The 27,903-nt window shown below is 41.6% G+C and overlaps 1 protein-coding gene across 5 annotated transcripts; it reads left to right on the top strand.

Annotated features, from left to right (window-relative positions):
* Nucleotides 1–224: 224 nt before the first annotated feature.
* Nucleotides 225–27,851, top strand: usp19 (ubiquitin specific peptidase 19). 5 transcript variants are annotated; one of them, XM_085145136.1, is made up of 26 exons: nucleotides 225–575; nucleotides 1,644–2,031; nucleotides 7,169–7,297; nucleotides 7,528–7,664; nucleotides 7,909–8,439; nucleotides 9,439–9,823; nucleotides 10,938–11,094; nucleotides 11,196–11,267; nucleotides 11,777–11,892; nucleotides 12,227–12,465; nucleotides 13,459–13,651; nucleotides 14,131–14,264; nucleotides 14,378–14,536; nucleotides 14,654–14,764; nucleotides 14,862–14,972; nucleotides 15,076–15,177; nucleotides 15,306–15,446; nucleotides 15,529–15,647; nucleotides 16,553–16,696; nucleotides 17,576–17,967; nucleotides 18,061–18,171; nucleotides 18,395–18,611; nucleotides 19,541–19,693; nucleotides 19,861–20,027; nucleotides 20,138–20,313; nucleotides 24,073–24,649. In XM_085145136.1, the coding sequence occupies exons 2-26, from the start codon at nucleotides 1,809–1,811 to the stop codon at nucleotides 24,355–24,357; spliced, it is 4,704 nt and encodes a 1,567-aa protein (XP_085001262.1). In that variant the 5' UTR covers nucleotides 225–575; nucleotides 1,644–1,808; the 3' UTR covers nucleotides 24,358–24,649. The 5 variants fall into 5 exon arrangements, with proteins under 5 accessions (XP_085001262.1, XP_085001264.1, XP_085001265.1 ...); XM_085145138.1 differs by having other exon boundaries at nucleotides 12,233–12,465; XM_085145139.1 differs by lacking the exon at nucleotides 24,073–24,649 and adding an exon at nucleotides 26,498–27,851 and having other exon boundaries at nucleotides 226–575.
* The last annotated feature ends 52 nt before the right edge of the window (nucleotides 27,852–27,903 follow it).

A 27,903-nucleotide genomic window follows, 5' to 3' on the forward strand; every position in this document is an offset into this window, starting at 1 on the left:
AGAATATTGGTGCACAAAAGATGTCGTGAGCGCCATTAAATGTTGATTACAGAGGCTCTCGGATGCTCCTTAGCTGACTCAGAAGGTTTTCAGTGTCTCGAACATTTTTTACACATCGGAATAATATAATAAAGGCGGTATATAATATTCAAAAATTGAGAAATTTAATCTAATGCAGATTGCTATAGAGCGAGAGAGAAAGAGAGAGAGAGAGAGAGATCACGTGAGCATGTCAGCCAGGAAGTGACCGTGCAATCGTTTCAGGTTTGGCCGGTCAGCGCTGTAATTTCCTCCAAACAAAGTAGGACTCGCCCCGCAGAGGCCGGATGAAACCAATGGATTGAGCAGGATTTCTGCTGTTGTATTTTGTTTGATTTTCTTCGCAATTGAAATTTGAAGAAATGGGCCCCGGTTAAAGGAAAGAAGATTCTAGAAACACCGTGGACTACGGGGTTTCGAGTTCGGGCAGGAGCATAGCGGCCTGCGGCCGAGAAGGAAGCTTTAGCAGCCGGGCAACGAAAAGAAGTCGCTCGCTATTGTGTGTTAAAACGGAATTAGCATCATAATAAATCCCCGTAAGTGTCATGTTGTTACGTTAATCTGAATGTAGTGTTTTAACTGCTAATGTATGTCAGTTGTCACAAGATGTCTTGTCTTATTTGTTTAAATTGAATAGCCGTACCAACCGTTTGGTTTGAGCTACCGCTAGCGTGAGGCTAATGACTTTAGCTGCTCGGAGCTCTGTAGCAGCGCTTGATTAGACGACCTGCCCGGCGCTGCGCTGGGGCACACGGTAATGGAGATAAACTACAGCCATTAAAAACATTACTGGCGGTATGCAAAAGTAATGCGACTGTTTACTACTGCCCCGAGAAGTCAAAGCAGCGAAATTAGATACGGTATGTACACAAACAATTGTTACATTTCGCGGTGTAGACCAGGTACATCAGGGTTACGGTGTTATGTTACTCTTCTGAAGGTTAGCAGGTTTTTAAAGAGAGTTGCCAAAGCATGACTTTGAGAATATAAGGTTAGTTTGAAGCCTCGTGGAGACCTATGTGCATGCTTCATTATTTACAGGCACATGACAGCCACGAACACGTGTGCCTTAAAATAAACGAACCTATGTAGTCTGCTGGTTATTGGCTAACTTACAGTAGGTAAGCTAACTAGCCTGATAAGGGGAAGCTCAGCAATACGGATTAATAAACAGCGGTCGGCTATTTAGTAAATGGGTTGTACTGAACGCTAACTAAAATGGCTGATTTATCTGTTGTCCTTTGTTTGTCATTTTACTGTGGGCTAGCAACTTGCGGTTGCTATGCTAAGGAAACGGAGCAAAGCTCAATGTCCTACTGGTTCAGTCGATGTTATGCTCAGCCATATGCTTTTTGTTGTAAGGCACAATAGTCATGTTCTTTTTCAGCATTGCTGTTATCTGACACCTGCTCCACAGCAGGTCCAAGCAGCTAACCCTCTCCCTGTCTCTGGATGTGTGCATGCGTTTGCTTGTGTGTGTGTGTGTGCGCGCGCGCACACACACACACACACATACCTACTCAAGTCCCATAGCTGTTTGATATTCTGTTACATCTTGCAAATTGCACATCATGATAACTGACAGTGAATTATCTATGCTTTAGGTCCCCATCCCTCACTAGTCTTCCTGATTCTGTTCTGGGAGAGTTCAGACCAGCATCATCGCCAAGATAGCCGGGCCAGGCAGGAAGAGGCACACCTCAGATCCAGACCCCAGCAGTGGTAGTGACTCTGGCGACGGGCGGCCTGTCAGTGCCAAGTGCCTGAAGATGGCCAGCAGCGGCAGTAGTGGTGTGGCCGGGAGTGAGGCGGTGGGCCACCGTGGTGGAGCTCAGCAGAGAGGAGGCAGTGGCAGAGAAAACGGCTCAGACTTGCCCTCCAGTACGAGTAAGAAGAAGCAGAAGGACAGGGCCAACCAGGAAAGCAGAGAGGCCAAGAGAGCGGCAGCAGCTGCTGCAGCCGTAGATGGGGTTATTGCAGAAGTCAAGAAAGGTAAGAATTACAAAAAGTGTCCCAGCTACACACATTTTTACATTATTTTATTTTTTGTGGATGTCTACTCTTAAAATGTGGGTAAATGTTTTGTTTTGAAAGGTAACCATGTAGCCTCATTCCCTGTAGCGTGTCCCTGGTATTTTATTTTTCCCTACATGAAAGCTGGTTAGGCCACTTGTGTTGCTTTGGTGTCATTCAGCTGCTTTTCCATGGAGTTTGTCATCCTCCTGATGACTCAAATTCCACCATCTTGAACTATAGCTAGTGACAGTGATTGTGGTCGCTGTTCTGCTTTGTGAGAAATTCACTGTAAGCCGGAGGGTTACTCAAACCACAGCCTGTGGAGAATTGGTTCATTTGTTTGCTGTGATCAGTTATTTTTGTCCGTAATTATTTAACTTCATTATAGATGCACATTAAAAAGCACATTTTTATTATGTCAACAAAGTCCTCTGGGTTAGAGACCCTCAGTGATCTAGAGCCAAAAGCATCTGCAGCCAATCAGTAATCGTCATCTTCTTTCTTCTGGTTCCTTTAGCTGATCCACCACAGCAGATTATTTTGCCTCCTTCTCATCCTATCCTAACATTCTCCTCTGCCACACCAGTTTTCTGCATGTCCTCCTTCACCATATGCACTGTAGGCAGAAACACACTAGTGATCTAGATTTACCTTTAGATGAAGCAGACAGACCAAAGTGCATGGCTGTAGTTGAAAGAGGTGTGCTGATTTTATAACAGAGAGCAAGACAAAATTTTCATAGCAAACAGAAACATAACAAAGAAATTGTTTTATGCTCATTTTATTTTTTTATAATTGATGAATAGTACAATTGTAGCTGAAATTAATATGCAATTTGTTGCCTGGCCCTTGTTTGTGTCCCTAAATCAAACTTAAAGGGCTGTTCCAAGAACCCCCTTAAATCACCTGCCACCTACACTCACCAGGGCAGTGGAGTTAGAGTCCTTAGGATATTGTTGAGGCATTTATTCCTTTGCAACTTCTTTATTGGATAAAACAGTAATAACAGCAATAAAATATTAACTACAACTACATTATATGAATTTGGTAGCACACGTATGTGTAAATGTAAATGCCCAGCTTTTAGTTTGTCATCATTTTATTTATTTTGCAGTACTAAACTTTTTTCTGTGTAGTGGAATAATTTGCACAAGAGAGTTGAAGAAGATGGAACGAGTTAAATGGAGTGGTTGGAGATGAGTGTCAGGGTTGATTTGTGACAGAAGGAATGTGAAAGTGAAAGAGTAGGTTAATAAAATAGTAGTGAGACCTGCTATGATGTATAGTTTGGAGGTAGTAGTACTAACAAAGTGATACAAGGCAGAATTGGAGGTGGCAGAGTTGACAGTCTTTGGATTTTCTTTGAGAGAGAACAGGATGGGCAAGATTAGGAATGAGTACATCAGAGGGAGAGCTCAAGTTCAGTGTTTTAGAGGCAAGGCTGAGGTGGTTTGGACATGTGCAGAGGAGGGATAGTTTTGATTATAAAGAGCCTCACAGAAGCAATGACAGTGTAACAGTCTTAGACTCACCATCTTCTAGTAGATACTGAATATAATGTGTTAAAAGATGAAGAAAATGTTTCATGCTTTCTGGAATTACATAATGGAATACTTTTCCAGTTTAAAGGTTAAAACAAAAGCAGCTGTAGTTTTCTTGTCTGACCACTGAAGGATTTATTTGAGTCCACATAATCTTTGCACAGATTTGTAAATCAGGTTTGTGGTTTCTTTCTTCTTGATGTTTCTCCTTTTCTTTTTTCCTTTTCCTCCGTCATTTATCTGTCTTGATCGAGCAGAAGGTTGAAATGCTAATGCAAAGCTTCTCACATTTTCCATAAGCCCTTGATCAAATAAGCTATTGATTATTCAGTGCTGTTTCTTTCCAAAGTCTATAGTCTTTGGCAATACCTGTAAACTATACACATGAGAATAGCCTGCCTTTTGTTTTACTTGTTTTCTGTATTTGTACTCATGGATTTGGACTCAAAGCATAGATACATCCCTAGCAACTAAAATAAGCACCACAGTAATAGAGCTGTAATCTGCAACAATTACAGCTCTATTACTGTAGTGCTTATTTTCTATTCAATAACCACTTTAGTCCAGCAGTAACAGCTTTTTGGCCAGTAGGGGGAAGGAACATAGTAGAAGATTGTCCCCTTTTTAGCACCTATTCCAATTGCCAATTGCATTTACTCTGTTCGTCTCTGATTTGGTGTCCATCGTGTTCTGATCTTCAGCATGTGTGACTACCATATTGTCACACATTTCGGTCACACATGTTGTTGTTGTTTTAAGCCTGCATAAATTGATACTAATAACAGCTTTTAAAGGTGATATTGGATCTCATGTTGATATGAACGTAGTGATACAGCATTTACCTGACCATGTAGAGCACAGCTCATGCCTGTAATCAGTGCTTTGATTATATATACTTGATCGTGCTGGAAGTATTGTTTGTAAGTTATCTTAGTGGGTAGGGATGGGTATCGTTTAGGTTTTATCCGATACCGGTGCCAAACCGGTACTTTTGAAACGGTGCCGGTGCTCAAACCGGGGCTTAAAGAATGGAGAACACAAAATTGGTCCAAAAACCTCTCATGTTGAGCTGTTTTTTTTGTAAAAAGATAACAATGTTAGCCTTTTCTGCAGCTATGGGGCATATATGGTATCATTCTTGGCTGGAAGCAGTGCTTAAACAATGGAAAAAACACAAATTTTGTCCAAAAACCTCTCATGTTTAACTGTTTTCCTTTTTCTTTGGTCATTTTAGCCTTTTTGGCCAGGGTGAAGGGAGTATCTGCCATCAAACAAGAATACAGCTGCATGTAGCTATGATGATGTTTGCTAGTTCACCTTACATGCATTAATGTAATAACGTGGTTAGCCTACCCAACGTAAATTACACACGAACAACATTAAGCTACTCACGCAGAGAAGAACGGCTGCTGCTGCCATCGTCATCCGTCATCATTTCTGCTACACTGGCAGGGCTAGGGGCCAGGACTCTACTCTTCGGGTTTTTGGGGGATGTTGCAAACTCCGGGTCCGATAACAGGCAACCCACCCGCAGTAGACGTGCTCGGTGTGAGGTCTCGCAGCAAGCTATCAAATACGGCGCATTTCTCGGCTTTTAAAAAAACGCTATGCGAAAAGAAGAAAAAGCACCGAAATGTGCGCTGCTTTTCGGTCTGGTTATTACCGTTTATGTCAGAACCGGTGCCAACATGGCACCGGATACCGGTACCCATCCCTATTAGTGGGTCTCATCAGACTAGACTGTGTTCAGGTCAGTGCGGCTGTTTGTAGTGTTAATAGATGTGCTCTACTCTGGCTCTGTTTGGTTTCTCATGAGACTGAATGTGAGAGTATTTGTCTTGCTGGTTCTCTTCTTCATAGTGAAGGGATGTTATTCTAGCTAAGATACTGCCAGATACTCAACCAGCTGTAGGCTTTTCATGAAAAGGCATCAGTAATTTTTTGATATTATTCAAAACCTGTAATCACCAACTCTGTTCAGTGATGCAAAGCAAAATGTATTTGGAAACAGCAAATTAAATCATTTCATTTTTTATTCATTAATAGTATTACAGTGTGAAATGCTATTTAAGTTGAATTGGTTGACTCACTTTAAATTAAATGTAATTTAATGTTCACAACATTCATGCTGGTAGTTGATCTAACCGTAGCGATAGTCAAAATGAGTTTACCTTAAACCAAAAGCTACTTTATTAAAAATAGATTTTGAGAAGTTTTTTTTTTTTCCAGTTGCTAGTTTTGTAGATCTTTCTAAAATAAACTCTTGCTACTCGGCAGCCATCTTTGAAATGTTTTGGGGAAAAATAAATGGGAAGAAAATCTGAACTTCACTTTGAGAGTATTATGTGTGTTAATGTGTGCAAGTCAAATATGATGACATACTGCAAAAAAAATAAAATAAAATTCTACACACGAGCAAAGTTTCAGAACCTCCACACAATACTTGGTGCTAGCATAATTGCCGTCTCCTCTCATCCAATCAGAGCGCTTAATAAGTTCTGTACTATTTGACAATATGGTTACTTTAAGCCAAGAAAAAGCCAAAGTACTGTTATCTACAACTTTACTAAGCCCACAATTGGACTTCACAAACAACAGTGCAACAACATGATTGGCTAATATTTTTACTTTTTCAGATGGTGATTGGCTCTTTGTTAGCTTGAGCAGGACAACTATGGTCTCTTAACAAATGAGAGCTCTCCAATTGATTTCTGTTCAAGAATCTTTGATTGCATGTCTGCTCCTTTCATATGTATATATATTCTGGCTGTAACAGTCCACTGTTGCAGTAGTGTAATTTTAATTATACTGAGAATTCACAAAAAAATACACTTAAACACACATGTTAAGTGTTTAAAAAAAACAAAACAACTTGTCACAAATGTCAACAAGTTTATTCCTGTCATTTGAGTGGCGCAGCTACACTGGTAATCTGACTGTCACCAGCTGAAGGGGATTGAGTGTTCCTTGTGACCTTTTTGGAGTGATTCAGTTGGGGAGAGATTGGATGAGGAAATGAGTGTGGGAAAGTTGAGGCTCTCCAGTCGTTGATGAAGGCTGGGTGCTATGAGCCTTGTGGTACACGTCTTCTTGTTTCTCTTTCTTTTTGTCCACGTTTGTGTGTTGAGTCTACATTTGAAGAAGTGGCTCGGTAGCATGCAAATGACTTGATGATTTTCCTTCTTGCAATTGTTTACTTGGAATACAGTCTGTGTGGGGTGGATAATTTTAGATGTCCCATTTGTAATTGCTGAGTTCACTGCCTTCTGTCTGCCTCGGTCTGTCCGTGAGTGCTCTAGACTGACCCAGTTGAGCATATGAGCGCAGTGGTCTGTGTGAATGCGTGAGCTTATGCATTCAGTGTGTTTTCCTTTGGGTTCATTGTACTGATGCTGTGCTCTTCATTGGTTTTTACTTGAAAATTTTCTTTTTTAACCAGATGATTTCTTTTAGTTTTTACGTTTTAACAGGGTCACTGTGGCTCAGGCTGGAGGCTGAGTGATCAGGGTGGAATAATTTTCAAGTTCCTGCTCATCTTTAAAACTCATTGCCTGCTTCTTTGTTTTTTCAAGATGTGTTTGTGGACTGGAAGCAGAATGTCAACGAAGTGACTGTCAGGCTGCGCTGTGGCGAGGGGGTGCAGAGGATAGAGGACATAAACACCACCTTCACAGACACACACTGCAATGTGGATTTCCCAGGTAATTCACAGCAAAGTATAAAAGTGGAGATCAAAATAGAAGCTGGGTCAGTCATAAAATATAAAACCACAAAAGTACATAGCTGTACAGTTTAGCCTTCAAACTCTGGAATTTGGACTTTAAACTTAATCCTTTGGTTTATATCTTGGATTTATTGCAGTTATTCTATTTGAAATGATACTGTAGGTAGAGCTGTGGTCTAATAAAATCGGTGCATTTTCATTTTTCAGATGGACGGCAATGGAGCTGCCAGCTGCAGGAGGAAATCGAGGCCTCATGTAGCAAAGTCCAGTATAAGGAAAAGGGAGGCTTCCTCCATCTCATCATGCACAAAAAGATTCCTTTCCACATCTGGCCTTCTCTAAAGGTGAGTCGCATAAAATTGTTCATCGCTCATTCAAAACAAGTTAAAACACGAATATTAAATTAAACTGAGGTAAGTACGCTAGCCTGCAAGCACCACACTGTACTTGTTATAAAGGTTCTGCACCACGTTTAGAAAAACATTTTGCCCAGACGTGACTGTCAGTTAATCTTTGAAGGAGAGTCTTGCACATTGAAGCTTTAAGTAAGCCCTGTGTTTTTCTTCTGGCTCCTCTCCTCTGCTTTAGTCAAATAAAAAGAAGGAGGCAGTATCCATAGAGACCAAACCAGACATGAAGCCCGTTGCCTTGGAGTCATCAGAGAAAACTCCACATCTCCAGCCCCAGCCTCCCTCGTCACCTGCACACAGCGAGTCAAGACGCGGTGTTAGCAAATCATGTGTCAAACGCAGCCTGAAAACTAAACTGACGGGTGAAAAGGCCACTACGGACTCTGCAGGTGTTAAAAGCACAGCTGGAGATGGCTCCACCACCAGCAGCAAGCCTGTTACCGTCACGAAAGCAGAGCAACCGCATCAGGAACCTAGTGCCAAACGCACAGTTGTACGGCTGCCTAAGACCTCTAAGGACGCTGCATCAGCCGACCTACCATCTGTGATGTCTACAGCAGCTAATGAGAAATCCACCTGTGCCCACCTGCCCGCTGGTCGGAGCCCACAGACGGAACGGAAAAGTGGAGACAACAGATCTGAGACTCGTGGCAGCGGACAGAAACAGGGAGCAGAAGCAGCTGCTTCCACCCTTACCAACAGAACTCAGGTGAGATTAGATATAATATTGTGATTTATAATTCAGTTTCTTTACATGCCCTTAAATAACTGGATACAGTTGACTTTCTCCAGTAAGCTGAGCTGTTAACTGTCCTGTAAGCAAGAAACCTGCCAACTGTTAGAAAAACTTCCTCCGGCAGGGAAATAAAAAATTCACAAACACCAAAAGAGTGTGAACACACAACGGTAAAGAGCTGTCTGTATTGCACTATCTCTATTTTACACAGCCACTTAGCTACCCCAGCAACAGTATTGCTGTTTTCTTTTATTGTGTTTATAGTCACACACAGCTGTCAGGCGGATGTGACGTATTCTGAATGAGCCCAAAATCATGCAGAACACAATAAATAGAAATAATATATTTCCATATTTAATAATATTTAAAATGATTAAACATTTTATTTTTTTATTTAAATAATTTCCCAACTCTGACTCATTTAAAGACTAAAATTGCAGATTATTTCCACACATCACCCAGTACTAGGATTTAATTAGATTACAGCCAGTAACACCATCTGCCATGTGTGGGCTCCCCTTTTCCAAGTGTCCCTGGAGCTTGGAAGAGATTTGTAGTTTTATGAAAGATTTTTACACAACATACTAGCAGATGCCATCTAAACCTGTCACCAGACAACAGCCTGCCAGATAAAGAGCAGTAAGTGAGACATGAGAGGACTGTCTGCTCATGTGTATTGGTGTGTTTTCATACAGCTAAGGTCACAAAGTAACTTTGCAGATACTTTAAATCTCACTGGATAATCAGTTGTATATGGCATCCTTTGTTTTTGGTCACTGCTGTAATAAGAGGACTAGAGGGTGCTGTGTACACCCTCTCAAATGTGAAAAATCTGTAGCTCATAGATATTCATTTAGTCTCCTTTTCCTATGGGGACTTTGGGAGTGAACGTTGCTCTCTTTCATTTCTAAAATATCTCCTGTTTTGTTTTTTTGTTTTTTTAAATGTATTAATTTATTTGTATTTTTTCAGTTGGCTGAGAAGCAAAACCAGTCATCAGACCAGTCTGATGCAACAACACATGTCAGTGTGAGCCAGCCAGCAGCTCCTGTTAGCACCAGTGACTGTGTTAAACCTGTCGCCTTCAACAAGGAAATGAATTCGACTTCTCCCCAAAGGCTGGGAGACAGAACAGACTCTGAGCCAGCTGGAAAACCTGTTGAGCAGGAATCGGAGCAGGATCCTCTGATTTGTCAGCAGCTTGGAGATATGGAAGTGGTACCAGTAGAGGCGATGGGAATGCCAGCCAAGCAAAGCCAGCCCCCAGGTGTTGCCCAAAGGAAGAGCAGCTGTGACAATGAGGAGAAGCGGGACCAGTCGAAGGAGGAGCCGCTACTGGAAATGAAGCAACTGGATGGTTAGTTGTATATGGTGCTTAAATGCGCTTCTGAAAAAGGTTAAGGGAACAGTTTAACACACCATCAGTTAATTCCGGGGACATCGGTTTGCTCAGTGAGGAGGTGTAAACCATTGGGAATCCATTTCACCTGCTTTGGTGCAAACAAAAGGAGAGCAGATGCACTGAAAGGCAACAAGAGGACCACTCCAAAAAGGGGAATGTTTTTGCATGTGGAAGCCAAACCATTGCTCTTTCCTCGTCCCCTATTTGCCGATTTTTCTCTAGTTTTGCTTTTTGCTAGTATCCTTGTCACCAGTGACATGTCATAGTACCTGTAGTGCATTCATATTGGTTGACAAGCCCGGGTTCTCCATTAGCACAAGTCCCACTAAAGACCCTCATGCCACACTCATAGTGTCTGTTTTGACAGTTTGGTTAGAAATGTGTACAACCCTGTCCAGCTGTCCTTGAGTAATGGATCATCTCTTGGGGTCTCATCCATTCTTAAGACAGTGCTGGGAGGCTTGGAGAACACTATCATAACAGCACCAATGTGCTAATCTGGGGAAGCTGGACTATCCATGCAGCATGTACTGTGTCATGCTACCAGTGCAGTGCAAAGACAGTGGCAAAAAGTAGAGGTAGAGGAAAAATCTGTCAAATGGAGTAAGAGAGCAGTGGTATACCTGTAAAACCATTCACTTTCTTAGGTTCGGTTGTTGCCTCTACAGTGTGCGCCCCCCCCCCCCCCCCCCCCCCCCCCCACAAGTTTGGCTGGCTTTGTTATACTGTGATTATTAAGTGTAATATTTATTTATTTAGCTTATAATTGAAGGTGAAAATAGTAAATTCCAAAATTTGACACCTTCCAAAATTCTCTTTTAGTCTCACTAACTTTTCTTCTTCTTGAAGCTGGTTTATGACCAAAGGTCACAACTGCAACATATAAATGCTGAAAACATTTAAAATCTTTGGTTTCAAGCCAGCTGTGAGATAACCTTGGCTCTCAACCAGGGCCTTGTCCTGCATACCTTAAACACCTTTCCTGGGATCATATTAGGCATCCTATTCAGATGCACAAACCACCTCAAATAACTTCTTTTTGTTAATACTTTGTCCAAACTTCCCACAGCCCCAGAGCCCATGGTAAACCTGCAGTATGTGAAGAATGATTCATATGAGAAGGGCACAGACTTGATGGTGGTCAATGTTTACCTGAAGGGGATCTGCAGGGATACAGCCAGAGTCATCTTCAGGGAACAGGACTTCACCCTCATCTTCCAGACAAGGTTATGACCATGAATATCTACTAATAAAGCATGTGGCTTCCTTTTGGCCAGTCTTGAAAGAGCAGCGAGTGATTGACCTTCCTTTGGCTTTCCTTTTACAGTGATGTCAGCTTTCTGCGGCTTCATTCAGATTGTGGACCGAACACAGTCTTCAAGTGGCAAGTCAAACTCAGGTACTGTTGGAGTTTGCTTGTTCTTGCTTAGAAACCAGAATCTTGAAGAGCGCAACACCGGAATGTTTTTCTGTGTAGATGTGTGGGCTAACTGTACAGATATACTGAGCTGTTCCAGGAACCACGGCCAGCTTCATCAGCATCTAACTAATTGGAACAGCCTAATTAGCCATAAAGAAACAAGAGTGCTAAATCACTAGGGTTAAATCAGGGCAAAGACATCAAACTTCTAAGGTAGCACCTGTTACTGCGTTTAAGGAAACATGCGGAATCAAATTTCCTTATCTGTGGTTTCTTTTTACGGGTTTAAGCACTTAGCACAAATGCAAGTGGTGCGGAAGACACAAATATGTTTAATATCTGGAATGTTAGAAATGTCTTCCAGACATTACGTGATGAATAACAAAGTGGGAATGTTGCACTGATGACATTCTTGTAGATCACTCACCTCCCTGAACTTCTTTTTGCCTTTACAATCTGACCTGTGTACTCTCCTTCCTGTGATTCAGGAATCTGATCCAGCCTGAGTTGTGCAGCTACGCCTTCACTCCCTCCCGTCTGGACATCACTCTGAAGAAGAGGCACAGCCAACGCTGGGGGGGCCTGGAGGCCCAAGCCACACAAGGTCTGCTGCCAGGCTTCTACTTGTTAACACTAGATAAAGTCTTTGGTTTTGTTCTGCAGGATTTTTGGACATGATAATCCAGAGAATTTCCACAATAAAGATGACCAGCACTTATTACTTGAATTTAGGGCAGTCTGTTGTCTATTGTTAGTGTTTTTTCTTTACTGTTTGTGGTTGAGACAAATGCATGTGGATTTTTCAGGTACAGGAATTTGACTTCTGTAACGTGGCATGTAAATGAATATTGCTGCAAAACTATATTTATTATTCCTGTCACATCTCTTGCTGATGACCTTCATTTTCTAACCACAACCTCTATTGTCCTCTGTTTAAGGTGCAGTGGGTGGCGCTAAGGTCGCTGTGCCCTCCAGCCCTGCCTGCATGGAGAAGAGCCAGCCAGGCAGCAGTCAGCACAACCTCCCAGCCAAGGAGGAGCCTCCGCGGGTTGGGGAAGAAAAACCCAAGACCCCCAAGGCCCCAACCAGAGTGGAAGATGGGGGTTTGGACTCTGTGGCTCCACGCACTGTCTCTGAGCATGTTGCTATTACCAAGCCAGAGCCTACTGTTACCATGGTGAATGGATTAATGAATACCCATATAGACTTGAAACTGTGTACTAGTGATGTGCGATACCACTGATTTCCTTTCCGATCCGATATCAAGTCAAATTCAGGGTGGTATCGACGATACTAATCCGATACCAATACTTTGTACAAAAACGTATTTTATTTATTGTATCTGAAATTACAGCGTCATAATGATTACAGAACATCAGATTACTTGTTATTATCACTTAATAATGCAGAATTCATCATATGGAAATAAAAAACTGAAGTTGTGCTATTTGAACAGCTTGCCTGCAGCACTAAAGGACTCCCTGAGAGACGTCTGTCTCACCCTAGCAGCACCTGTCCATGTCCGCTCCTCCTCTTCAGTTTGCCTCAACATACGCTCATCATATTCTCTGATATGATTTACTCTGAGGTGTTTGACAGATTTGTGGTGTTGCCACAACACCTCACTTTCTTGCCATATGTATTGCAAACCACGTCTCGGCTTTTTGTGGATGTAAAATACATCCGCACATGACTCCAATTGCGCTCAGCCATTGTTGTGAGTGCGCATGCCAAGGGGCTGTGACACATTTATACAGCCATATTTCCCACATGACTATGAAAGGCGGAAGTAGTTCCTTTCAATGTAGACAATCCGAATGATATAGTTTTTTTTCCCACTGTGTTCCTGTAAATGATAAACTACAAATTTACCCTAAATTACTAAAATATCGATATTTTAATGTGATAATCGATTCTAGAACATAAATGACTGGTATCGGAGGAATCGATATTTCAGTATCGATCCGCACATCACTACTGTGTACTACTATTGTTATATTGTTTTTACTTTTAGTAGTTTTATTATCATTTGGTCCACGTGTGTCATAAGAGCTGACAGCAGCAGAGGTGACACCATAGAGTCTGGATGAGTGAATAGTTATTGAGTGAGGCTAATAAAAGTACATGCAAACATATACAACTAGAGTAAATGACAGTGTGTGTTTCCCAGCCTAAGCCTACCTGCATGGTGCAGCCCATGACCCACGCACCTCCGGCCAGCAGCGAGCGCCATGAGGAAGAGGAAGAGAAGAAGGTGTGCTTGCCTGGTTTTACAGGGTTGGTCAACCTCGGAAACACCTGCTTCATGAACAGCGTCATTCAGTCCCTGTCCAACACCAGAGAACTCAGGGATTACTTTCATGGTAAATAATGGATTTACTCTTTTTACCTCTTAAAAATAATACAGGAATACATTTACAATTCACTGTTTTAATAAATGCTGCTCTAATGCACACCCAAAGGGATAATTTACTTCATCTTTAATGCTGTTGCCAAGAAGAGCACCGTGTTGTTGGGTTTTTGTGTTGAAAACTAAAACAGGCTATGTTTTATTATGGCTTTGGTACAACGTCATGGCCCACAGGGGCAGGTTTAATGAGTGCTCAGGAACTTCCACAGGATTTATCTCCATTAGCTACAACTGCAGAAGTTTGTGGACTTGAAGCATTTAGAGCACTGAAAATCTGGGTCACCTAGTTCCTTGGAAACAATGTAATTCGCCAAAGGTTGATAGAAAATAATATGGTGTATCAGTTAATGTCAGGCTATGCTGCTTGTTTTTAACTTTATCGTGGTGATGACCTATTCTTTTTGCATTCCTGTATTTTCTGTTTCCCCACAGACCGAGCATTTGAAGCAGAAATCAACTGCACTAATCCACTGGGAACAGGAGGCAGGCTAGCCATCAGCTTTGCTGTGCTGCTCAGGGCTCTTTGGAAAGGAACGCACCACGCCTTCCAGCCCTCAAAACTCAAGGTACAAAAGTGGCACCCTGAGATTTTCCTGAGATCGTCTCCTCTTCTACAGCAATTTTTCTTTGGAAGTTTTCAATCTGCCTTCATTTTCTCCATCTGTTTGCAAACACACAGGCAATTGTGGCGAGTAAAGCCAGTCAGTTTACTGGTTACGCCCAGCACGATGCCCAGGAGTTCATGGCATTCCTGCTGGACGGACTCCACGAGGACTTGAACCGCATCCAGAACAAACCTTACACAGAAACGGTTGACTCTGACGGGCGGCTAGACGAAGTTAGTGTTTTTCTTTGGCTAATGTGATGAGATGTGATTAAATGGTAACTGTTTCCTGCTAGAATTCTGTCAAACCTTGACCTGATGTTTTGTTTTGTTTTTTTGTTGTTGGTGCAGGTGGTGGCAGAGGAAGCATGGCAGAGGCACAAGATGCGGAATGACTCCTTTATAGTAGATCTGTTTCAGGGGCAGTTCAAGTCCAAACTGGTGTGTCCCACATGCTCTAAGGTAACACAATAACACAATTCTTCAGTCCCCCCCACCCCACAAACACACATGTTTGGTTTCTGTTTATTGACATTGACATCTCTGTCCTCTTTTTCAGGTATCTATCACCTTTGACCCCTTCCTCTACCTGCCCGTGCCGTTGCCACAGAAACAAAAGGTGCTCTCAGTTTTCTACTTCGCTAAGGAACCTCATAAAAAACCCATCAAGGTAAGATAAGAAACAGCTTTGCAGTTCTGCATCAATTATTAAGTGCTGAAATTCAAAGGTGTCTCTTGTGACCTGTTAATGAATATTCATCTATATGTGTCAGTTTTTAGTGAGTGTGAGCAAGGAGAGCTCCAGTACAGCTGAAGTCCTGGAATCTATCTCTAGAAGCGTGAGGGTCAAACCCGAGAACCTCAGACTGGCCGAGGTTAGACATTTTAAAATGTCCTTTAACAGTACCGCAGACATTTAGAGGTGACTTTCTCAAGGACACTTTTTCCTCTTTCTCTCTCTCTCCCCCCCCCCCCCCCCCCCCCCCCCCCCCCAAAATCTCAGGTGGGAAAGAACCGCTTCCAGCGAATGTTCCTGCCTACCCACTCCCTGGACACAGTGTCCTCCTCTGACATGTTATTCTGTTTTGAGGTGCTTTCCAAAGACCTGGCCAAAGAGAGAGTGGTATTGCTCAAAGTGCAGCAGGTATAAATCTCGCTTTTACATTTTGAAAACCTGTGAAATATGTGACTACAAATACTTTAACAGCCTTGTGTTTGCTCTGCAGAAACTTCAGGTCCCCAATATCCCCATCTCCAAATGTGCTGCCTGCCTGAAGCCTCCGGTGTCTGAAGAAGACAAACTGAAGCGTTGCACTCGTTGCTATCGCGTTGGCTACTGCAATCAGTAAGTTTTCCAAAACATGTTTTTTTCCAACTGTAAATGGCTGATTAAGAACTTTCCAAGGGATTGCCTGGAAGAAAGCTGTAGTCCAGTGACTCCCATATCATATTATTAATTCAGTCGGTTAACTTTTCTATGAACATGTGTTGCGAAATCAATCAATGTAGAGCAGTGACACAAACCACGGAGGCCCAGAAGAGTGCAGTCAAACGATGAGTTTATTAACAGGAGAGAAAACATCAGCATATGTCTTCTGCCAAAAATACACAGAGAATGGTTTATATATCATCAGGGTTTGACGCCCCCTCTTGCGTTCTATAACATATTTTTGTATTTCTAAGAACATCATTTGCATCTTGTACAGACAATGAGACAATTTTAGAGCTAAAATCAGACACAGAAGTTCCTCTTTCTAACATCTTTTCCCAAATAAGGCGATAATTTCAGGCCCTGGAAATACCCGTGGACTTGTCCTCCATCTTCTGTCACCTGTTACTAAGTAAACTCAAATGCCACAGGTTGCAACAAGAAGCTGAATACATTCAGGCCTTCGCTCAAGCCTGTTCCTAGATTATATGTACTATATGTATTATAAGCGTGTAGCGGCCTTCTATGTTCTAAGTCTTTTACACAATAGATTGTGAAGTCATAGCGCTTCACAAAGCTTGAAACCTTCAATAAACTGAGACTGAACATCAACTCTGAATGAGCACAATCATGCAATGTGTATGAAATACGTCTGGCTGTACCTGTAATTAAAGGTTAACATGGTGGAATTAGCTTTAATAAGCATCTTTAATACAATATCAAATGCTATAAGAAATAAATGAAAAAAATGCAGATTATATGTTAGCAATAAAATTTCTGTACTTCCACACATGTTAACTCTTCTGCTCTTGTTTCTCCAGAGTGTGTCAGAGAACCCACTGGCCCAACCACAAAAGTCTGTGTCGACCCAACACAGAGAACGTGGGCCTGCCTTTCCTGGTCAGTGTGCCAGAGTCTCGACTCTCATATTCCCGGCTCGTCCAGCTTCTAGAGGGTTATTCCAGGTACACAGTCACTTTTATTTCAAGGTCATCGTGTTCGATTTACTAATATTAAATTTGCTGTGACGTGTCTGAATTAGAGATGGTCCTGGGAATTAGTTTTACTTGATTAATGGAAGAAAAAACTACTTGACGATTCTAAAAGTATAAACAAAGACAAGACGAGGTAGCGAATGGTGTCTAAACAAATTCTTCATGTATTTAAGGGCCATTTGTAACTGTTAATCACATTTTTTAATAAACTGTTCATATTAAATGCTGCTGAAATGTGCAGCAAAGTTTGCTACCAGCATTGTTTCTTTGTATTACACGTCTACATGTCTGTGGAGTAAAGTATGCATGTCTGACACAGTCTTCTATTCATTTCAATCTATTTGACCTTTACTTTTCCTCTTTTTCTACAAATATTTATTTATTTGCTTTTCATCTTTTAATGGAATAAAGAAGTATGATTTTTATGTAGGTGTTAGCAAATCATTTCTCTCATGCTCCACTGCTAAAGCTCAAAATGTCATTAATAAAGGATTCAAGTTTACTTTTATAAAAATGATTTTCATTCAACTTAGTTTCTCTGTTTTCCTTTTGTCCCCTTAATTCTGTCTTAATTCTGGAAACTTGAGCAATAATCAGATGCCCCTGGCTGTACTTTGTATTATCTCTGTGCCAGCTACACAGATGGATCTGTGAACACCCAGAAACATTTTTGATGCTCAGAGTATGACAAAAAAAAATTAGTTCTGAATGTCTTTTCAGTCAACGCTTGTGCTTTTTGATGTAAAATAATCAGAGTTTAATGTTTATGGCATTTAATAATAAATATTATGTGAACATACTAAAATGTGAACTTTTAGTATAACCTTTACTCTGTCTCTCTGTGTGCAGGTTTTCCGTCAACGTGTTCCAGCCTCCTTTCCAGTCAGGCAGAACATCCCCTGAAACATCGCAGTCCCGAGTAGACCTCCCTCCAGTGCCAGCAGGCTCCCCTGACGGTCCTGGATTGGAGGATGAAGCTGTGGGTGGTAGCAGTACTGTAGGAGCCGGTAACTTGGAGCTGGAGAGCCACGCTTCGCTGCCTGAATCCCAGGCAGAGTATGCTCAGGCCTCAGCCATCCACTCAGGGGACTCGGAGTCCCTCTCCTCTTCCCAGACGTCCCTCTCCACCACACGGACCACAGATTCAGGGTTCTCAGAGTCACTCTCTTCTGCTTCTTGTTGCTTTCTGGACCCTCATGCTGAAAAAGAAACGTCCTGTGAGAAGGCTGTGCGGCCAGAAGGTAAATGTATTGTACAGATTCTTCATTATTTTGGTGATTTGTAATATTATTTGTAATATTATTATTTATTTAAACTTCTTGAACATTCTGCAGCTGCAGTCGCAGGGTATCAGCATCCGTGTGAATCTGCTTCAGGTCATGCTAGTCAGTTCTACATCGCTCTGCTGGATGCAAACAACAAGGAGCAAAGGCTGGATGAGAGAGGTACCACCCCACTTTCTACAGAACAGATTTTCTTTAGTTTTATTCTTCTCATTGCCATATTGGGTTAATTTAGCAAGATAAGGTGCTAAATTGAAATCCTCTTCAAGACTTTTCTGTCATAAGATGCGTTTAGGCTTTTTCAGGCTTCTGAGGTTTAGTGTTACAAAAACAAAACAGAAAAAGTTCCACACACTAATGTTTTCCTCTATCAACCCGTCTGCAGAAGATGCACTGGCAGACATACCTGATGATGCAACCCTGGAGCTGGTGTGGAAGAACAACGAGCGTCTAAAGGAATATGTGCTGGTGAGCTCCAAGGAACTGGAGTACGAGGAAGACCCGGGTTCTCTGAGTGAGACGGCCAGAGCGGGACACTTCACCCTCGAGCAGTGCCTCAATCTTTTCACCAAGCCAGAAGTGCTGGCACCTGAAGAGGCTTGGTAGGAGTCTTTAAGAAATGAGCTCTAAATAATGTAGCATCGATTGTGATTCTAGATGTGTAGCTCTTTTTCAGGTTATTCACAAATTCCGCTTTGTCCGATATAATTCTAAACTTGGTGAACATACCAAGTGGTAAATGTGTCTAGCCTGTGTAACGATAAACGATAGGTTTAACTTTCTCTTTCCCACTCCCAGACAGCAGCGACTAAATTAGGAGACATCTTGTTTACAAACTTCAAAAAGAGGAACTAAACTTAACACTTAACCCAACAGCCTAGTCTGTAGCTGGATAGTGTCAGGGCTCCAGATCCTGCATAGACATTCAAACAGAGGCTTTTATTTGTGTATCTTTGTGTATTATTACATGAGAGAGAGAAAGAAAAAGATGTTGATACATCGAAAGGGAAAAACTCAGTATACTACAGTTACATACACTAACAAAACAAACTGAGTTTGGATAATGATGCTCTCAGGTTTTTAAACAATGTTGAGAGGTCAACTTTTCTGGGAATGATCTAGAATTTATACCTGGGTCCATCTGCTACGTGGCTAGGGGAAGAACTGGTGGCAACCAGTATTTTTATTGTTTATTTCACAGCATTATTCTTTAGGTACCACAGTCATTGCAGTAGTGATGGTGACGATAATAATCCAGTGGACTTTAGAAATTCTCAGTTTCTGAGTTCAAGTAGAACGCTGAATCATAGTGAACATAAGTAAACAGGTGTCTGCTGCGTAAAATTGGATTAGGACATAACATTTGCCCAGTACTTTATTACTCTACACTGTGCTAAGAGATACATTAGTGAACTTCATAGTTGAAACTTCTTAAATGAAATTCGGTGCAGGCCTGACCTGAAAAGTCTTATTTGATTATGCTGTGCATTCGTCTCATCAGCTGGTCTTTATCTCTGCTCTCTGTGTTAAGGTACTGTCCAAAGTGCCAGCAGCACCGTGAGGCCTCCAAGCAACTGTTGCTGTGGCGTTTGCCCAACGTTTTGATCATTCAGCTCAAACGCTTCTCCTTCAGGAGCTTCATTTGGAGGGATAAGATCAATGACATGGTCGACTTTCCAGTCAGGTCAATACAAGCTAAATGTTTTTGTATCTTAATTTTCACATCATTTGAATGTTAATGAAAAAAAGATTTGGTCAATTATTTAGCTAAGTGTGACTATTATTAGTAGTAATACTGTATCATACTATACTGTATTTGTTTCTATAACATTAGCCTCTCTCGTCTTTCAGGAATCTAGATCTAAGTAAGTTCTGTATTGGCCAGAAGGATGAGATGCAGCAGCCTCCTATCTATGACTTGTATGCAGTCATCAACCACTATGGAGGAATGATAGGAGGCCACTATACTGCCTACGCTCGCCTGCCAAGTGACAAGAACAGCCAGCGCAGTGATGTTGGTAAGTCTGATCAGTGGCATCTGTTTTTATGTATATGGAAGTTATACAATAAGTTCCACTCTGACATCTTGCTACCACTTATCGGCCTCTCTTCCCTCCTTGACTCTCAGGCTGGCGTCTATTTGATGACAGCACCGTGACAATGGTGGACGAGAGTCAAGTGGTGACGCGTTACGCCTATGTTCTGTTCTACCGGCGACGAAACTCCCCAGTGGAGAGGCCGCCACGCTTCCTCAGGCCTGTAGGTGCAGAGTCGCCCACTGCTGCAGGAGCTACTGCCAGCCAGGTGAGAGAGCCATAACAATAAGACAGGAAATTTTCCCACAGCTAACTTAGAGCCCCTGTAGTTTAGTTTTTGTTGTTTTTCTGTTTTTTTGGGGTGGGGGTGAGTGAACTGTCACTGTTAGAATGCAGTGTGGTTGATGGGCTGTAGTAGGGCTGGGCAATATGGCCTAAAATTCATATCGCGATATAATTTGAAGCATGTGCGGTAACGATATATATCGCGATATATTCTTTTCTTCTGTATAACGTATTTTCCGCACTATAAGGCACACTTAAAATCCTTTAATTTTCTCAAAAAGCGAGAGTGTGCCTTATGTATGAATTCTGGTTGTGCTTACTGACCTCGAATTGATTTTGGCGTGCAGAAATCTGTTAAAAATGTTTTAGTGCAACCTTGGTAAGCCGCACTGCTTTATGGATTGTCAGAGCATTACGGCTGCCGTAGTGAGGAGCTTCGCGGAGTAATCTGGCTCCAAAACTCCGTCCCCCTTCAGGTCCCAAAGTCAAACTAAGAGTTAAAAACAGTCTAAATGCTTTTATCTTTAATTAAATAATCAGTGTTGCTGCTTTATCAGGTGTAACAATTACGTTTAACATCCATGAAAACAGAATTTATTAAATTTAACGGAGTTAGAAGTTAACAGGAAGTTAGCTCGCTAGTTTCCACCTAAACATTTCATACCATGTTCTGACTGAGAGATTTTTGAAACTAATTAAAACGTACAGCTCTGCTACCACTTCCAACATAAATGAAGACAGGAAACTAAACAGCAGTGGCGTTTGTAGGGTTACTGAAGTTGGACTACCTGGTATATAATGTTGTGCTACGTGATTGCTAGCGACACAGCTATGTTAGTATAACATTAGCACAGTGAAGGATGAACGCCAACTTTTTTTCCACTCGATAAAAGTTAACGTGAGGGACTCTGGTGGTTAGGGACAAATGCAATCGTATAGCAAGATGCTATACACGGGCCAAACTTCAGTCAGGAGAACAACTGAAATTATTCATCCACAATACAAGGTTAGTTATTAATATACTGCAACAATATGGGAATAGAACAGCTGCAAGAGAATTCAACAATAATGAATCAATGTTACGGAAGTGGAGGAAGCGCAGTTTTTGGCTTTCCCCATATTTCAAAAGTGCTTCATCTCTTTGCTATGATTGTCGCCCGCCATAATTTTCAGATGATAATGGTTGTAGCCGCTGTGATGCTTTTGACCAAAACAGGCGCAGCTTGATGACATCATCAACATGCGCTATCGCGATAGAGCGGTATAGTCTTAAGCTGTGTCCCAAAACGTCGGCTGCATCCTTCGGAGGACCCGGCCTTCGCGGTCTACGTGGGCCGGGTCCTTCAAAGACCGAGAAGGCCGGAAGTGCGAGGCTGTGAAATGGGACGGTCTAGCCTTCAGATTTGCATCACCGCTGTGTCGGTGGAGTTTAATAAACTCGGCCGTCTGCTCCTTGCTGTCTAAAATATAACAGGACACTGGCGTAAATTCTCGACCGTCTCACACTTCTGTTTAATCAGTTTTCTGTTTAACGTTTATTCAGCTGTGTGAAAATCCCGGAGGAACCCACTCAACGGATTAGTAAAGTTTTATTTAATCTAATAACTTTGATCTCAGCCAAAGCGATTTACTCCAGAACAAATAAAACACCCAAAAAAGGCAAACAATTACATTTTTAAGTTATCTGAGTGACTTATATATCATGTTTAACCTGAGTAGCGAAAGAGCGGGGGTCTGAAAACGATGAAGCCGGGAGTCCGCTGCTCTCGCTGGCTGGAGTGACCATTGAACCCCCCGGCTTGCTATCAAGCTGGTGGGTAACAAACTTCGAAAACGTCGGCACACTTTTGCAAATATGCGATGTCTTGATAAACCAAGCAGATATTTGTAATTTACACAGCTACTTTCTCGCCTTAAAATATGTTAAAAGTTTATTTTGTGGCCCAGAAAGATTAATAAGAGTAATTTTAAAACTTAGTAGCGGCCGCCATTGTTGGCAGCTGAAATTTGGCTGCGCCGCGCGCGCTATGAATTCTGGGATATGGTGGGCCACGAAGGACACACCCGACCCATCCTTCAAATTCGGGGAAATGAAGGAAGCATTTGTCGGCCGCATTTGAAGCAGTCGACGAATTGGGATGGCCTTCGTCGCCTGGCTGTGACGTAATCGGCCTTCAAATGCAGCCTCCGGAGGATGCAGCCGACATTATGGGACACAGCTAAAATCTCTATCGTTGGACAAATTTATATAGTTTCTATCGTATATCGTTTATATCGCCCACCCCTAGGCGGTAGGAAGATTTTAGCTTGGGTCAGTGTGGTTAATGAGGGAGTTGTACATGTTTATTCCTTTGTACATTGTATCGAGTCCACCTGTCATTGGGGTTTGGGATATTAATAAGTGTCACACTAATGAGGAACTGGCAGTACTTGCCAGGTGTTAAGAGACAGGCCTGTGTGTTAAATCTCTCTGAGAACTGCTGCTTCTGTTCAATTAGTCTTGACAAGAGGAGCTTGTGCTCTGACATTGTTAATGACAAACAGCCTAGTGGGTTTATAATGGATAGATCCATCACGAGACACACTGTTAATCTCTGCAAAGCTCAGATGTCAAGTGGCATTAGCTTCATGGGTTTTTTCTTTTCCCTTTTTCCCACTACTTGAGTGTAACTGCTTTTGAGTTTTTTTGTGGGGTTTTAAATATTATTCCCTATCATTAATAAATGTTGTTGTTGATCTGGTGGACAATTGAAAAGCGGGAAATACACATTATAAGCAATTTCAGTGTGTATTGTAAGTGATCTTGCTTAGACATCCAAATCCATATGGGTATAAAATTAAGTGGAGAATGGTCTAAGAAGTTTGGAAAGAAAAGTGTCTGGCCTTCTTTAGGTTGCTTGAAGACATAACCTAAAGAAGTCCAGACGCTTTTCTTTCCAAGCTCCTTAGACTACGATGACCTGGATGACTGAGAACCTTCAAAGACCTAAGTGGAGAAGGTATAATCTGCATTTTATTGTCCTTTTTCATACATCTTGGGGGGCACTCTGATATTAAAGGATTCCCTTGTAAGTAAATGAACAGCTAAATAACGTGAGTGTTTTTAGTGGAAGAGTATTGTGTTTTAAAGACTTTATATTCACTTTTAAGCTGTTTTTCCATTCCTGTCCTCCTTTGTGCTGGAACATTTTAGCCATTTATTGATCAGTGAGACTTTGAACCATTGAGTTGTCTTTCCATGTGAGCACAATGCAAATGATATACAGATTATTTATTAAAAACTGACTTCATGTCACTGCTGGATGTGAAGAACTCCACTTTGTTCCTTAGGGATGAATGCTGTACAGTCTTTGTTCAGTTACTTTCATTTCAGAAGCTGTCAGATGAGATTTCAAGGCTCAGGCTTAAATTTCATATCAATCTCACAAAATTTGCTTAAATTTGTAAGAATATACTATGTTACAGTGTTTCCAACAAAATGGTTAAAATATACATTTCTTAACCTGGGCTTTTAGTAAGAAGAGCTTGAAGATGTCCCTTTATTTTCTGGCTCCTGTAAATTTGATTCCCACTTAAAGAACAATCTCCTCACTGTCCCAGTTTCAGTAGAGCACACGTCATCTCCGTACAAATCACTGTGCTCAGCAAGTACACACATTTGGAGGTTTCTCGTGTAATGGTAGTATTTGTTAGAACACGCACCTTTTCGCAGAAGCTGACACAGGTTTCCCGCCAATCGCAGGCCTCTCTAATATGGCGGGAACTGGAGGAGGAAGACGACTGGCTCGACGAAGGGCCCCGTGGACTGTTCCTCTCTGCACTGCGGCGACACCGAACACAGAGAAACAGAGACGAGGAAGAGGAAGACGGAGCCGAACAGTCGGTGCAGCGGCACCGCAGGCAGAGGATGTTGGACTATCCCGACGATGACTGCGTACGATACTTTGTTCTGGGCACGCTCACTGCAGTGCTCGCTCTGTTTGTCAATTTGGTCTACCCTCTTCTTTACAAAGCCACCTGGAGCTGAGTGCTGGCTGCAGGGTTTACGTGCTGGACCGCCCCAGAAATCATAAATGTCTGTTTTTAGAAACAAGAAGAGATGTTTTCAGTGTTTTTCCAGTAAAATATTTGTGTTCTACATAGCACCACAATACTTGAAGTGGCTAAACCCTTTAAAATACTCGGCACTACTTCACATATTAAGACTTAAACAGGCTGATGTTAAAGTCACAGCTGCTGACTCTTTCATCGTGAGAGACGCTAATTTAAAGCTGCAGGAGAGCTACCCCCATGCTGTAATGATGTACTGGGTGTAGATTTCTCACTACATTACCTCTGCGTTGTTTTAAAGTGGCTTCGAGCTCTGTACATTTCTAAAGAAAGTTGCCATTTTTATTGTCTCACGTAATAATTCTCAGATGATCAGCCATGACGGCCTTAATTATACATTGTATGTGTGGAGTTGAAGCGCAAACCCTGAAAGCTTTTTTGGAGCCTGTTTAGATGCGGTCAGGAGTCAGATAATTGTGTAGAATCCTTTTTAAGATGCTTATAGGAGCATTATAGAATAGTGAGGACCTGCTGAAAAGCGCCTTTTGTTTCCAGGTCACTACACTCATAAAAGATCAACGTGCAGGATTCGGGGCCATCTAGTGGTGAGGTTCCAATTAACTGAATGCCCATTTCTTTGGAGCACCTATGCAAATCTACATTATAACCGTTTGGGTCTTCCCGTCTGTGTGACTTGAGAGAGACATCTGTTTATATTTGCAGGTGTTTGTACACTAATGAAAACAATGATTAATATATTCTTATAGAGCCCCATAAATCCTACACATTGGTCCTTTAACAGTAGAAATGTATGATGGGTGGAAAATGTGTTCTTGAAGAAGAAAATATTAAACCTCTTATTGTATGTATATGTATGTGTGTGTCCGTGTGTGCAGCTGCTTTTAGTTTGTATTCTGAAAATTAAGAAAAATTAATTTCGGGGCCTTTTTAAAATTTCTGATCTTGTCAAGACAACATGTCCTCTTTTACATGTACTGTAGTACACTCTAATCATATATATATATATATATATATATATATATATATATTTATTTATTTTTTTTAATTGTGTGTTTATTGAATACCTCTAAGCCATAACTGCTTTGAAAAGTTAAGAGGTTGTGTTTTGTGGGGGTGGGGGGGGGACTTCTTTCTGTTAATTTGTTTTTGTTTATTTTTGAGCAGTTTGCAGCTAACGCAGTATATTCAGAGCAATAAAACTATACACGTTTGTCCGCCCCTGTATGTAATGTTTATAAATTGCACTGCTTTAAATGGAGTTGAATTCTGAATGATTCGGGAGCTCTAAAGGACAGTTACACATGAATTGTTCCTTACTTGTAAGCTATAAGTAAAGGTATTTTTGTAGAGCCTTCTTTAAGTTTAAAATTTTAAAATATATTTATTAATTAATGATTCCGTTTAGCAGCTTAAGTTGCCGGACGACTTCATCCACAGCCACTAACTGTTTGCAAGTGTTGTTGAGACTCCACACTGCAGTCATCCCGTCATGATCATGTGTGTGAGTGTATTTGGGTCTCAGGGAAATCTCCTCTGGTATCAGGTCAGAGTACACAGACCTGTATGTGCTCTGCCTTACTCAGATCACCATCAGACTGTATACTTGATTCAGACATATGCAATTCTCAAGTCTTTATTTTATTTTTTTAATTTGTCTACAGTGGTCTTGATCTAGTTTGTCTAATTTGTCTTCTCAAATCAACTCCGTAGATGTATTTTAGGGGGCACGACCTCCAATTGCTGATTGGCTAATGATTTAATGGACTTGACTGATAAAGTTATCTTTGTGTGTGAGTGTGTGTTGGGCCTAATTTAAAAATGTTAATTGCAAAAGAACAATAATCATAACCTATATTTTGATGCCTCTGTATAATATTACCAAGTTATTGCAAGTAGTGTATTGAAGAGATCATAACCTATTTTAATTTCCATGCAATAATGTATCTCAATACCTCCACCTGAATGCTGCTTTCTAATATATAAACTTTGTGAAAATAAAGTCTTTTATAGTCTTTGTGTGTTCCATGCCCACACATGAACACTCTCTGAATGCTGAACCAATGTGATTTATTGTGAACGCTTGGTTTATTTTGCAGGCCTCTAGCCAGTCGCTATTTGGGACGGATCTGGATGCCGAAGGACCACCTACGCTGACCCCTGAGGTACCGTCTGACCTCTTTGCCCACTCCGGCGAGTGTGCAGCACCATCCTACGGCAACATGGAGGAAGTGGACTAACAAGTATGAGCGCTGATGAAAGAAAGGACAGGAGAGTGGAGATCCGTGGAGGTCCCCCAAGTGGGAGCAGCTCCTCGGCTGATGACGCATCTGTCGTCATTGGTTACACCGGCATCTGAATCAGGTGTCCGGGGGGTGCAATGCAAAAAAAATCTGCAGGTGGTCTGAGGATTTGACTGCACTCACTTGAGACAGACCTTCATTAATATACTCACATTAATAGCCATTGAAAAAGACTTAACAAGTTACATGTGTAGTTTTATTCATTCAGTTCATATGGGGACACTTATGATCTCAGAGCTCCTGTTAACAGTAGCAGTAAGTAGTAAAGCTGCTGCTAATGGAGTTCCTCCTCCACCACCTAACAACCACCTACCAGAGAGAGGGTGTCCACGCACCAAAGCACCTTGTGGTCTGGTTTCAAGCTAAAAACCGGCTCTTGCTAACATTAACCAGACCTGTGGTCGATTATTAGGGTATATTTGGACACTTTGATGATTGTCGTAATATAAATGTGTTGTTTGTTTTTTTCCTTTTAAAGTTTGAGTTGCCTGGTTTGATTTGTTTGTGGTGGTGTATTCAAGATGGACTGGAATTGCAGCATCACATTAAGGAAAGCATGAGATGGTGCTGATCCACCTTTTTTTAGTGTGTGTTTTGTTTTTAATACAGTGAGCACACACTTTTTCTGTCCCGTTGCTTTCTAAACTTGATTTAGCTTCACTTTCTCTAGCTTTGTTCATTTTTTTTGTACTTGTTTAGTTTTTTTTCATTCCTGTGGATGCTTTTGTCTAAAGGCTTCAGTATAAATTGAAATGTGCATGGCTGCATGTAACCCGAGCTCCTCGTCAGATGTACCCTCACCCCCTCTTGCTGCATTTCATTACTTCTGTTTCCTGTAAGCTGTCTAGCATCATGTTCTCACCCTCCTTTGTAATGGACTGCGTATATAATGTGGGGATCATTAAGAATGTTGCTGTGGATGCATATAAATGGTTAATATAAATAAAAACAGTTTTGAGAGTTAAAGACACCGGTGCCTGCAGTCTTCTCTCTATTGCCTCTGTGCATAAACGGCAGGCTTTGAGCGAGCATTGCGCCAAAAGTGAAACTCTGTTTAGACTTGAGAAAAAGAATTGTTGATGTTCACGAAGCAGGAGATGGATATACACAGAGGATCTCTACACAGGAATGGACTATGAGGTTGCAGACCCCCCCTAAAAAAAAAAAAAAAAAAAAAACCTCCACTGCAGAAGAGACCTTTA

The sequence above is a fragment of the Neolamprologus multifasciatus genome, chromosome 20 (genome assembly GCF_963576455.1).
Source record: "Neolamprologus multifasciatus chromosome 20, fNeoMul1.2, whole genome shotgun sequence".
In the NCBI taxonomy this organism is placed as follows: domain Eukaryota; kingdom Metazoa; phylum Chordata; class Actinopteri; order Cichliformes; family Cichlidae; genus Neolamprologus; species Neolamprologus multifasciatus.

What these genes read in the sequence shown, in the direction of transcription:
- usp19 (XM_085145136.1), top strand. Translation starts at nt 1,809, where the DNA reads ATGGCCAGCAGCGGCAGTAGTGGTGTGGCCGGGAGTGAGGCGGTGGGC. An exon ending in TATTGCTCAAAGTGCAGCAG is followed by an intron (nt 15,447 to 15,528) that starts GTATAAATCTCG and finishes TTTGCTCTGCAG; the next exon opens with AAACTTCAGGTCCCCAATAT. An exon ending in CAGGAGCTACTGCCAGCCAG is followed by an intron (nt 20,314 to 24,072) that starts GTGAGAGAGCCA and finishes CGCCAATCGCAG; the next exon opens with GCCTCTCTAATATGGCGGGA.